Source organism: Impatiens glandulifera, chromosome 2 (assembly GCF_907164915.1).
Source record: "Impatiens glandulifera chromosome 2, dImpGla2.1, whole genome shotgun sequence".
Taxonomy (NCBI): Eukaryota; Viridiplantae; Streptophyta; class Magnoliopsida; order Ericales; family Balsaminaceae; genus Impatiens; species Impatiens glandulifera.
The window spans coordinates 4,141,108-4,154,963 of record NC_061863.1 but is presented as its reverse complement, the minus strand read 5'-3'; the positions used below and the strand labels follow the sequence as shown (position 1 = coordinate 4,154,963).

Genomic DNA, 13,856 nt, shown 5'->3' with positions numbered 1-13,856 from the left:
ATTTAGTTTTTAATACTGTTAGAGATAATATGAAGAAAGCAAGTGATGAAGATAACTATACCAGGCAAAACCAGTGATAATCCCTCATGTTTTCCGGTTCAGGCCATGAAAGAAGCGATGCTTTCTCCTTTTAGAGTGTCGTTGGAATTCCTTTGATGCGACGTAGGGGATAAAATGCACCTGGATATGAACAAATATCACCATTGACATTGACATTCAAAACTATCTAAATGAAGATGAACATGTCAGTTTAGAGGATGCAAATTTATGTTTCTTTGGTGACAAATAGTTTTTTTCTTCTGTTTAGGATAATAGAAAACAATCACTGGAGCGTTGTTGCGAAGGCCGTGATCTTGCAGGGAGGAGCTGTCGTCAAGCATCTTCAGATTTTGGCAAGAAAGACAGAAGTTCTTCCATAAATGCTTCCTGTAAATTCAGTTTGAATCTGGAAACCAAATTCTAATTAATTAAAAGTGGAGAAGAAAGGAAGGGGACACAAACAAACAGACCAGGAAATTTGTCGATGTCCCATGCATGTTGGATTGCTCCCACAGCCCCGAAGTGGGCTGCCCCAGCCCAGTTGAAAAAAAATCGATATTTTTTTTTGTTAACCTAGGTTAAGTTTAAAAATTTGATAAAAAAAAAATGTTATTGGTGGTGAGGTTTAAACCCATAACCATATGAAATTTAAGTTTGTATGATGAACCACTAAACCATTTTACATTTAAAATTACAATAAATTTTATTAAATACCTTAATATTTTTAACAAGTGACCTAACCCAAGGGTTTGCCGGACTTACCCAGGGGGCCGACCCTGATTGCTCCATCTCATTAACTTTCTTCTTAATCGCCAATTTCAGATCCTTGACATTCGCCGAATTATTAACTGCAACATCGACTAGAATGGGATCATCGAGAAGTGCGGAGAGTGTAGAATAAAGCCTTGCCTTGAGTAACCGCGACGAATCCATCAAAACTTGGAAGTGCTAAATGTTTAGTGGTGGTTTGGGAAATTTGAGCAGATGACCCTAAAAATAGGGTGAAATGCGGAAAGTGAGGGTGGATAATTTAAATAGCGCTGGTGACCCCTTTTACTATTTTTGGACGAAAATGCCCAAGTTGAGTCACGCAACCCCAGTTGCGTCACGCAATCGCGAGACGAAAAAAAAAATTTGAAAAAAAAAATCGTGTTGCGTTACGCAAGGGTACAATTGTCATTAAAAAAAAGAGGGTCACCAGCGCTATTTAAATTATCCACCCTCACTTTCCGTATTTCACACTATTTTTAGGGTCATCTGCTCAAATTTCCCGGTGGTTTCCGTTTCCATCTTTGTTTCATCATAGAAACCAGAAAAAAAAAAATTATATATCTTTTATTTCTATTTTTCTTTTGAGAAAATCCTAACATTTATTTTTTTATAAATAAATTTATTTCTTTTTATATTAGTTATATATGAAAATTAAATTACAAAATAACTAAATAAGAATATAAAAATTAAATAATATAACAAAATTGTAATAATATTTACAAATTTAATAAAGAAGATCTAACATTGTTTAAATATTTTGAGCTTATTTCAAATACTTAGAATATTTTGAGGATTTTATTAAAATATTTTGTTTTTAAGCCTTCATTATTTCATCAAAATCTTTTTAAATTAAGTTCATTTATAAAGATTAACAATTTAATATTTTAAGAAATGATAAAATTATGTACGAGTGAATAATTTAAAAAATTGGATGAAACTTAATTCTATAGTAAATTAAAAACAAGTATTAATATTTTATGATAAAGTGCGTAGCTTAATAATCAATAATTATAATAACTAATACCCTACGTTGTACGGGAAAAATATAAACGAAATTTTTATAAAATATTTAATTTAATAAAAGAGAATATATTTATATGAAGAGAAAATATATAATATATATATATATATATAATTAGAGAAAAAAATAGAAAAAATAATTATTATTAATTGTTTCATAATATAAGTAAATTGTATAAAAATAAATAATAAACAAATAATATATAAATAATTGTGGAAAAATTATGTAAGAAAAAATATATTTATATAAAATTAATTATGAAATATATACATGATGTGAGAAAAAAGAATGATTGATTAAAACTGAAAATAATAATAATACAATACAAACCAAAAGGCAGGCCTGATTTAATTTAAACTATTGAAAGCAAAATAAAATTTTAAGTTAACACAATATTAAACAAACATTCATAAAAAAAATAAATGTATAACTCTAGTATAATTTAAGATATTCTATATTATAATAATCTATATATATATAATGATGCTTAATTTTTAAAGTGTCTGGATTGTCAGGTCGAGAGCTGTGGTTAATTTGAATATATGTGAGAGTAAATGGATACTTGGGTCGGATTGTGGGTTGACCCGCCCATAAACTTAAAACGGTTAAAAATAAAATTAAAAATGCTATAGGTATGGTTTGAACTTGCAACCTAACAAAACAAGTATAACCTTTTAACCAATTAGGCTAATAACACTTTATATTTTAAATTCAACCCAAAATTTGATAAACGCGTGACATTTTAACAATATAAGTTCAACTTTTTAACTAACTAATCTATATATATATAATGCTTAATTTTTAAAGTGTCCGGATTGCCGGGTCGAGAGCTGTGGTTAATTTGGAGAGTAAATTGATACTTGAGTCGTATTGTGGGTTGACCCGCCCATAAAAATTTTACCGTAATATTTTTTCACGATTTTTTATATTATTACTCGTGCAAATGCACGGGATACATGCTAGTAGTTAATAATGTATACTAATAAAAAAACAACTTCCATAAAATAAAATTAAAAAATTGTAAAATAATAAATAAAAACTAAATTTTTTGTCTTCTGTTGCTCCTCCCTAATAAAATTTAATTAACATATAAAACACATTTCAAAAACTTAAATAAGACATTAAAATAGATAATAAAAAAAACAATTTATTTGATCACAAAAATTGAAAAAGTACCTCTTTAACAGCTTTGTTTAAAATTGATGATCCTCCCTAATAAAATTTAATCAAATATATATAAACTTTTTAAATATCTAAATAAGACATTAAAATAGATTAAAAAAACAATTTATTTGATAAAAAAAATTGAATAAGTACCTCTTTAACAATTTTGTCTGAAATTGATGCTTCTCCCTTAACAAAATTTAATTTAATATATAAAACACGTTTCAAAGTTGAGCATAAAGATATCCAAAATATGTTTACCTGTTGAGTAATGAGTGATTGACTTGGATCAAACACTTTTATAATTGTAAAATTGTGTGATTTTTTCTTGAGGTTGTAATCAGTAATTTTAACTTGGAACACAAGTTTTCGCGATGACATTGATGATAACGGCAATGGTAAATCTTTGTCACAACTCGGATGTAATTGTAACAAATCTGAAACAGTTAGATTAACTAACTTATTTACAACTCTATCAAAAAGCACAAATAGTGCAGCTCCTGACTCGTCACCAACCTCAATCTCTAATTTATATCTAAAATAGATACAAAAAAATTAATGAAAAAACAAAATAGTTATAATTAAATATATGAATATAGTTTGTTAATGATCAAAGAGACAAAAATAAACACCTTGGAGTAGGATTTTTTGTAACTTTAACACATGAGTTGCAAAAAAAAAAAAAACATCGCCCTCGAGCGTTACTTTTCTGCGACAATCATCACAAGAGTAGTAAAACCAACCATTGTAGTTGCATACATTATTGATTGTCGCTTCAACGGTACGTATACATTCCTGTTAACCAATAAACCAGTAAGATAACTATAAAAATATTGAAATACCAATTTTACCAACCTTGCTTTCCTCATTTGACAATAGGTTGTATAATTCCTCAATTGTGTGTCGATCTTTCATCATCTCATCTTGTAAAGACTTCGAACTTTCAACAGTATCATCCAACAAACATACTTGAGATGGATGGACAGCAAATCTACAATTAGTTGAGTAAATGTGGCACAAAAATAATAGTCATTAAAACAACAAATATTTAATCAAAGAGTATTGTTTAAAGAAAGACAATATCAACCTTTCTCGCATAGTCACCACCTCTGGAATCATTAGATTTTGAAAAACTTGTGTGGCCGTTGTTGAAGAAAGGATATGATGACCTATTGAAAGCACATAAAAATGGTTAACACAAACATATTAAGACATAAACATATTTTTTTTTACAATTCATACATTGGTATAACTTGACAAGAAAGCCGGTCACAACTATTACGATAGGATCTTGGTTGTTAGATCCTTCAACAAATTCAAATTTTTCGGCTATGTTTCCCCATAAAGTTAGATTAATATCTTCTCCACTATAAAATAACACATAGAAAAGGTAAAAATTAAAATATTTAATAAATTAAAATATTTAATAAATTAAAATATTTAATAGAGTAAAAAAACAAAAGAACTCATTTAACTTATAGATTTATAAATGACCAACCTATCAAATTGAAGGTTTAAACCACGTTTTGCAACTGTGTTATATCTAGTTTTGCTAAAAGTCTTAGAGCCCAAACTGATAAGACGAGCTATAATAACTATAACATAAAAAAGGAAAATATAAGTTAAAAATTAAATGAAAGACAATAGTTAATCAAAACACTATCTGTTAGTTGTGAGCAATTGTCACTTCTAGAAATAACCTCCTTATAATCAGAAAAATTAAATTTATATCTCGGAATATTTAGAATCTCAGAAAGTAGCTAAACAAAATTTTCAAAGAGTTTGGAACTGGTTTGTACTGAGCGTTTGACTTGACAACTCGAAAATTTTGAAATATGTACATGTTACCCTCCTTTAATAAGTTTCGATGTCTTGGAACAAATTGACGATCGATGCTGACGTGAATAACCGCACCCTATAAATTACATGTTAGTTTGCACTAACATACATTAATATATAACAAAATATTAAACACACTTACCTCCTTGTCTATTAATAAGAAATCAACCCTTAGTAATTCATTATTTTTTTTTAGTATTTATTGCATCCCACATGTACATAACTCTTGCAACTAAATGTTTGTAGTTGTCATTCGTAGTCAAATCTAGAATTCCAATCCAATGGAGGCTTGTGTGTCCACTTTCTGATATTTTGATATGAATTGACATTATAATAGTTAGTATAAAATATAAATATAAAAATAAAATTTAAAATAAAAAAAGTAAAAAAAATAAAAATAAAAAAACTTTAAAAATATTTATATGTAAATATAGATTGAATAATAATAAAAAATTAAATAATATAATATATTAAATATGAGAATAAAGACAAATATTATAAAATAATGAGAAATAATAAATATAATATATTTAAAAAAATTCTTTTATGATTAAAAATAAATATCGTGTATTAGCTTTTAATAGATTCACAATCTTCTGTAAAAATAGTTATTTATTTTTATGAGAATTTAATATATTATGCAAAACATTTTTTATATAAAAACATTAAGAATATTTAAGTGAATAATTAAATTGTTATAATTAATGAAAATATATGTGAAAAAATGACCAAATATTTAAAAATTAGATGTTATGGACATAACAAACACATTTATTATAAAAAAAGTATTTATATATCATATGTTAATAATAATAATAAATTATTAATATAATATGAATATATTAAAAATGAGAATAAAGATAAATATTAAAAAATAATGGGAAATAATAAATAATTAATTGAATGTTATAATAATATTTAAAAAAAAATTATTTATTTCTTTTGTGATTAAAAATAAATATTATTAAATACATTAAACTTTATCCTATGAAATTGTTTGGAATAGAAAAAAAATCTTATACTCAAAAGATAGAGATCATCTTTTTTCAACTAATAAAACTATAAGTATTTAAAAAAAATTAATTATATTTAACCTAAAAAATTATTTTTATTTTATTAAATCATAAAATATAGTCATTACTCCTACTTTGAGTCAAAAGAATGATGAATATTATATTGGATAACTTCAACTAAAGTAATTTTAAAAATATTTAGATTGAATAATAATAAAAAGATTATTAATATAATATAAATATATTAAATATGACAAATATTATAAAATAATATGAATAATAAATTAATTAATTAAACGTTATAATAAGTAATAATAATATTTAAAAAAAATTGAAGAATAGAAAAAAAAAATATTATGCTAAGAATAAAGAGATTATATGTATTTAAATTTTTTATTTTATTAATTAGTCAAAAAATTTAATGAAAAGACAGGAAATGATCAAATTCTTGGAAAAAAAACAATGAACAATAGATTGGTGAAACATAACATATTACCAATTTAATTATTGAATGAAATAATGATGTTGATAGAGAAATTGATGTTAATATAATTTAATTATTACTCACTTTAACCAAGATGGAATTCAAAAGATAGGACGTTGTTGCAGCGGCCTGAAATGATCAAATTCCTGGAAAAAAAACAATGAACAATATATTGGTGAAACATAACATATTACCAATTTAATTATTGAATGAAATAATGATGTTGATAGAGAAATTGATGTTAATATAATTTAATTATTATTCACTTTAACCAAGATGAAATTCAAAAGATAGAATGTTGTTGTAGTTGCCTAAAATGATAAAATTCCTGGAAAAAAAAGAGCAAAACAGTGAAAGCCGCAAAAGGAGACCGAATAGGCAGAATATCACTCTTCTCTCTTAAATTGAACCTTGTTGATGTAAAATTATTTATAGGAAAACAAATATTTAGATGGAAAAGAAGATGAAAAGTTGAGTTGATTTATTAGATTGATTTAATTGCAGTTACACGGTTTATGTTTTTCATAATTATTGTTTTTGTGTTAAATTTTATAATTATTATAATATGATAACTGAAAGTTAAGTTTTATATTATAATTAATATAATATAATATGAAAGTTAAATTTTATAATTAATATAATATATAATTGAAATTCTTAATTTTATTGTAAGTTTTAATGTTTTATAATTAGTATTTAATGTTAAACATATAACTACATTTTTTTCTTATTTTATAATTAATATAATGGGATAACGGAAAGTTACATTTTATAATTAATATAATATATATTTGAAATTCTTGATTTTATTGCAGGTTAAGTTTTATATTATAATTAATATAATATAATATGATAACCGAAAGTTAAATTTTATAATTAATATAATATATAATTTAAATTATTAATTTTATTGTAGGTTTTAATATTTTGTAGTTAGTATTTAATGTTAAACATGATAACTTTTTTTTTTCTATTTTATAATTAATATAATGGAATAACTGAAAGTTACACTTTATAATTAATATAATATATATTTGAAATTCTTGATTTTATTGCAGATTTTAATGTTTTATAATTAATATTTAATGCTAAACTCAATTAATATAGATAAATATTTGGTTTAATGTGTATATGTAAAATATTAAATTTTAATATATTTTAATAATAATTATAACATTAATATATATATACAGATGTTATGGACATAACAAACACATTTATTATAAAAAAAAGTATTTATATATCATATTAATAATAATAATAAATTATTAATATAATATGAATATATTAAAAATAAGAATAAAGATAAATATTGAAAAATAATGGTAAATAATAAATAATTAATTGAATGTTATAATAATATTTCAAAAAAAATTATTTATTTCTTTTGTGATTAAAAATAAATATTATTAAATACATTAAACTTTATCATGTGAAATTGTTTGGAATAGAAAAAAAATCTTATATTCAAAAGATAGAGATCATCTTTTTTTCAACTAATAAAACTATATGTATTTAAAAAAATTAAATATATTTAACCAACAAAATTATTTTTATTTTAATAAATCATAAAATATAGTCATTACTCCTACTTTGACTCAAAAGAAGGATGAATATTATATTAGATAACTTCAACTAAAATAATTTTAAAAATATTTAGATTGAATAATAATAAAAAGATTATTAATATAATATAAATATATTAAATATGACAAATATTATAAAATAATATGAATAATAAATTAATTAATTAAACGTTAAAATAAGTAATAATAATTTTTAAAAAAAAATTGGAGAATAGAAAATAAATATTATGCTAAGAATAAAGAGATTATATGTATTTAAATTTTTTATTTTATTAATTAGTCATAAAATTTAGTGAAAAGATAAGAAGTTGTTGCAGCGGCCTGAAATGATCAAATTCCTGGAAAAAAAACAATGAACAATAGATTGGTGAAACATAACATATTACCAATTTAATTATTGAATGAAATAATGATGTTGATAGAGAAATTGATGTTAATATAATTTAATTATTACTCACTTTAACCAAGATGGAATTCAAAAGATAGGACGTTGTTGCAGCCGCCTGAAATTGTCAAATTCCTGGAAAAAAAACAATGAACAATAGATTGGTGAAACATAACATATTACCAATTTAATTATTGAATGAAATAATGATGTTGATTGAGAAATTGATGTTAATATAATTTAATTATTACTCACTTTAACCAAGATGGAATTCAAAAGATAGAATGTTGTTGTAGTTGCCTAAAATGATAAAATTCCTGAAAAAAAAACAAAACAGTAAAAGCCGCAAAAGGAGACCGAATAGGCATAATATCACTATTCTCTCTTAAATTGAACCTTGTTGATGTAAAATTATTTATAGGAAAACAAATATTTAGATGGAAAAGAAGATGAAAAGTTGGGTTGATTTATTATATTGATTTAATTACAGTTACACGGTTTATGTTTTTATAATTATTGTTTTTGTGTTAAATTTTATAATTATTATAATATGATAACTGAAAGTTAAGTTTTATATTATAATTAATATAATATAATAACTGAAAGTTAAATTTTATAATTAATATAATATATAATTGAAATTCTTAATTTTATTGTAAATTTTAATGTTTTATAATTAGTATTTAATGCTAAATATGATAACTACATTTTTTTCTTCTTATTTTATAATTAATATAATGGGATAAGGGAAAGTTACATTTTATAATTAATTAATATATATTTGAAATTCTTGATTTTATTGCAGGTTAAGTTTTATATTATAATTAATATAATATGATAACTGAAAATTAAATTTTATAATTAATATAATATATAATTGAAATTATTAATTTTATTGTAAGTTTTAATATTTTGTAGTTAGTATTTAATGTTAAACATGATAACTTTTTTTTTCTATTTTATAATTAATATAATGGAATAACTGAAAGTTACATTTTATAATTAATATAATATATATTTGAAATTCTTGATTTTATTGCAGGTTTTAATGTTTTATAATTAGTATTTAATGCTAAACTCAATTAATATAGATAAATATTTGGTTTAATGTGTATATGTAAAATATTAAATTTTAATATATTTTAATAATAATTATAACATTAATATATATATATACAAATTAAAATTAATTAATACATTTACATACAAGGAAAGAAAAACAATTCATAAATGAAAAGAGAGAAATATGAAAAAATACCTTTTGAGAGCTTGAAGTACACCCTCAATATTTCAAATTAAGCGTTATTAAATATATGAAAAATGATAGAGTGCGCGACTTGAGACAGCGACTGGGAGAGCGATGCCTACGTGGGTTGACAGGTGGAATATTTTCTCTACTATTATTAATTATTTTATCTCTCCTATTATTAATTATTTTCTCTCTTCTTATTAATATTAGATAAACATTTATTTATAATTATTTATAAGTAATAAAACTAAAAAAATATTAATAAGTAAAAAATAATAAAAAAAGAAAAAAAAACCATAAAAAATATTTGATAAATAAAGAAATTGATAAAAATCATAAAAATAAAATAAAAATAAAAGAAATAAATTCATAATTCAACTAATCAGTGATATTAATTAGAGTTTAGGGTTTAGAATTTAGTATTTAGGATTTAGGTTTTAGAGTTTAGGATTTAGAATTTAGGGTTTAGGGTTTAATAAGAGAGATAAATTATTTAACAAAAGGAGAAAGAGAAATTAATTAATAAGAGGAGAGGGAATATTCTACCAAACTTGTTTTAATAATTATTATATTTTTATTTATTTATTAATTCCACCTGTCAACCACGTAGGCATCGCTCTCCCAGTCGCTGTCTCACAGTCGCGTCCTCTATCATTCCTCTAAATATATATAGATATCAATGAGATTCATATCATTTATCCAGTTAGATTAATTTGGGTAATATTCATACACATTAGGATATAAAAATTCAAAAATACTTTGTTTACGTGTTAAAATATAAAATGACAAAAATATTTACAATAAAAAAAATTAAATAAAACACTGTTGCAATTCTACAATCTTAAAAAAATAAAATAAAAAATACACATAAAGTTGTTATAATAAAAAACAAAATTACTAATCAACAAACATGCAAGATGAATAAAAACACAAAAATCCAACATGCATAAATCATTCATTCACACCTTACATAGACAAGTATTTAAAGAATATATATATGAGATGAAACTATTTTAATTATTGGAATATGCTCAACTTTCCAAAAATCTTGACCATCTGGTCCTCTTATATTTTGTGAGAATATAGAAGGCATCTCCAACGAAGACAGATATTGCAAGTCTCTGAGATGTTCTGTCCCTGTGGGTACCGTTTCTAGACTTAGACATCTTTTGAGTTGTAGCTCTCTTAGCCTAGGCATAGCTCCTTCTGTCAACACTATTCTCTTCAAAGACCACATTTCACTAAGGTGGAGCTCCTTAAGCTTTGGATAGTTTCCTTCAATATCACAACTTAATTCCTCTCCCGAATAAGATTCTTCTAGGAGATGAAGCACTACCAAGTTTTCCAATCCCTGAAGTGCTCTTAGTGGATCATTCTCGAGCCTAGAATTCCCGAGAACTAATTTTCCAAGGTATCTAAGTTCAATGATCCAGCTAGGCACACTTTGTAAAGTGGCATATAGGCAAAGGCGCTGCAAAAGTAGTGGAGGAGATGAGCAAGTTAGAGAAAGACGCTTCAAGGTATTGGGAGCTGTATCGTGTGAATCAAGGTATAAAGCAGTTAGACGCTTCAATTTCTCTAACGTGAGGGATAGATGCGTCCAGTATTGTTGAGTTAGATTCAGAACACCTAGACTCCTTAAATTTGTCAACTTTCCAATTTCTTTTACATTCTTCCGACCCACTTCAAACGAAATCAATTTCTCTAACTTTGTCAAATTTCCTATCTTGGAGGGAACTTTAACAGCTCTAGAGAAACACAGTTGACGAAGATTCTTCAAATCTAGGATCCCCTGTGGCAGATATTCTATATAACAAAATTGGAGATCAAGTATCTCTAGACACCTCAACTTTCTTATAGACTCGGGAATATTTGATATATAAGTCCTCCTCAAGCTCAAGTGTTTCAAGTGAATCAATTCAGTTAACTCTTCAGGGAAATAGACAAGCGGTACCCTTTCCAGCTCCACCACCCTCAACGATCGACAACCATATAAATACGTCTTTAACAATTTACGATTACCATTAACAGTACCAACAACATCTTCCGAGATAGGAAACAGAAGTAAGGATCGAAGGCATTTGAATAGTGATCTCTTGGCTCCTTGAAAATTCTCATAGATTGCTACACGGTGAATCTTCTCACTTGATTGTATTAGTTTTTCATCTTTCAACACAATGGAAAATGACTCGTCTCTGGATTTCCTTTGAAGAACGTCGCGCAAAACATCGTGAAGTTGACAAGTCTTTACCCGGTTGAAATTGTCTTTCAAAACTATTTGAATCATATTTCTGTTTACCAATTCATTTAAGTAGCTCTCAGCAACCTTTTCACGGGTATATCCTCCTGGTCTGTCTTCCGCGAATCCTTCGGACACCCATAGACGAATGAGTCTCGATCTCCTGATTTGATAATCCTCCGGAAACATGCTTGTGTACAAGATGCAACATTTGAGATGATTTGGCAAGTCGTTGTAACTCAGTAATAATATCTTCTCTAGACTCTCAAGTTCGGAGATGATTCTCGTATCAGGAGATAGGCTTTCAAGAATTTTCTGCCATTCGAGATCATGTTTATCCTTTCTAGCCAGCAAACCCCCAAGGGCTACAATTGCAAGAGGCAGTCCTCCGCACTTTTCCATCATTCTCCACGAGATTTCGTGCATCTCTTCGGGACAAACACCTTTGTATTCATCACCTCGAAAAGCCTTCATGCAGAAAAGAGTCCAAGACTCTTCGACAGACAAAGGATTGAGATTGAACATGTGATTATTGGTTTCGGTTAACGAGGCTATGTCTCCGTTACGTGTAGTGAAGATGATCCTACTCCCACACGAACAGCAAGGAAATGCATATCTAACATGATTCCACGCCTCAACCCTCCAAATATCATCAAACACGATAATGTACCTCTTTTGTTGCAGATAATTCTTCAATGTATCGATCAATTGAATCATGTCCATCTTGTCTACTTCTTCATTTTTTGTTTCTTTAAAGCTCTTCAAGGAAGCTCGAAGAAGTTCCAAGGTAGTAAATGACTGGGAAACAGTAATCCAAGCTTGACAATCAAAGTTGCCCTTAACCTCTCGACTCTCGTAGACTTTCCTCACAAGAGTGGTCTTTCCAACGCCTCCCATCCCTACCACGGTGACTATAAGTAGATTCTTATCTCCCTCGTTAAGCAATGAAATCAATTGGCTTTTAGAATTAACAATTCCCACAACAGCAGTATCATCAATAAATAGAGCATCAAGTCTAAGGTGCATACCTCCTAATTCAACTTGTGTACTCGGAAGAGAAAAGGTCTCTCTTCTTTCTTTGATTCCTTTCATCTTCAAGTGAATGAGTTTTATCTTATCAGATAAGAGGTGCCTTGTTCTCAGACCTTGCAGATGAAAGAGCCATGTTCTTAGGAAGTGATGAGATGGTGGGGTCAAAAGAAGCAGGAACTCTTCCACAACGTCTTCAGTCTCATAAGCCACGTCTCTGACTTGCTTCACCCATGTCTTCAGCCCGCCGTCTTTTTCATTTATTGATTCCGCAATCTGCAGGGAAGAATTCATGTAATCCAAATCATCCTTCAAATTACTCACTCTTAGGCGAACATCGGCCATTGATTGAGCTTCATTTGCAAGAAAGGTAACCAGCATTTTCAACGCCGCCTCAACTGCTATAGTTGTCATTTTGCTCCCTGTTGTTGTATTCACGACAATAATTCAAATGATTCGTTAATGTTTTTTTGTAATGCAAGTTTTAGAAAAGTCATGTGCAATAATGGAGGGTGGTGGTGACTGGTGGGTGATACGTACAACTAACATGTCATTATTATTATTTATGATAAAAACAAATAAGATAAATATAAAAAGAAAAATGATATAGCGCGATGTTTTTAGCATCTGGTTCGGTTATTCATTCAATGGAATCTATTGTTGGATATTCGCCAGATAAAAGTCAGAATATGGTTCGTATGAGGTTAACAAAACACGTGCCAATTACAAAAAAACGCTTTTTTTTAGGTACACTCTCTCTTTGTGGTATTCCACCCCTTGCTTGTTTTTGGTCTAAAGATGAAATTCTTAATGATAGTTGGTTGTATTCACAGATTTTTACAATAATAGCTCTGTTCACGATAGCGAATGCCCCTGCCTACGTTTATCTCTATTTCTCTCTCACTGATTAATTAATTTATCTCTCTCATCTCTAGCTAATTAATTTATTTAAACACTAAATTCTAAACCTTAAATTCTAAACTCTAAATCTTAAACCGTTAGAGTTTAGGATTTGGGAAATTTGAGTAAATGACCCT

At 26.6% G+C, this 13,856-nt stretch overlaps 1 protein-coding gene across 1 annotated transcript; it reads right to left on the bottom strand.

Annotated features, from left to right (window-relative positions):
- Positions 1-10,533: 10,533 nt before the first annotated feature.
- On the bottom strand, positions 10,534-13,255 carry LOC124924174 (disease resistance protein RPM1-like). The gene has a single exon (XM_047464249.1). It carries the CDS (start codon positions 13,231-13,233, stop codon positions 10,534-10,536), a length of 2,700 nt encoding a protein of 899 aa, XP_047320205.1. The 5' UTR covers positions 13,234-13,255.
- Between the last annotated feature and the right edge of the window lie 601 nt (positions 13,256-13,856).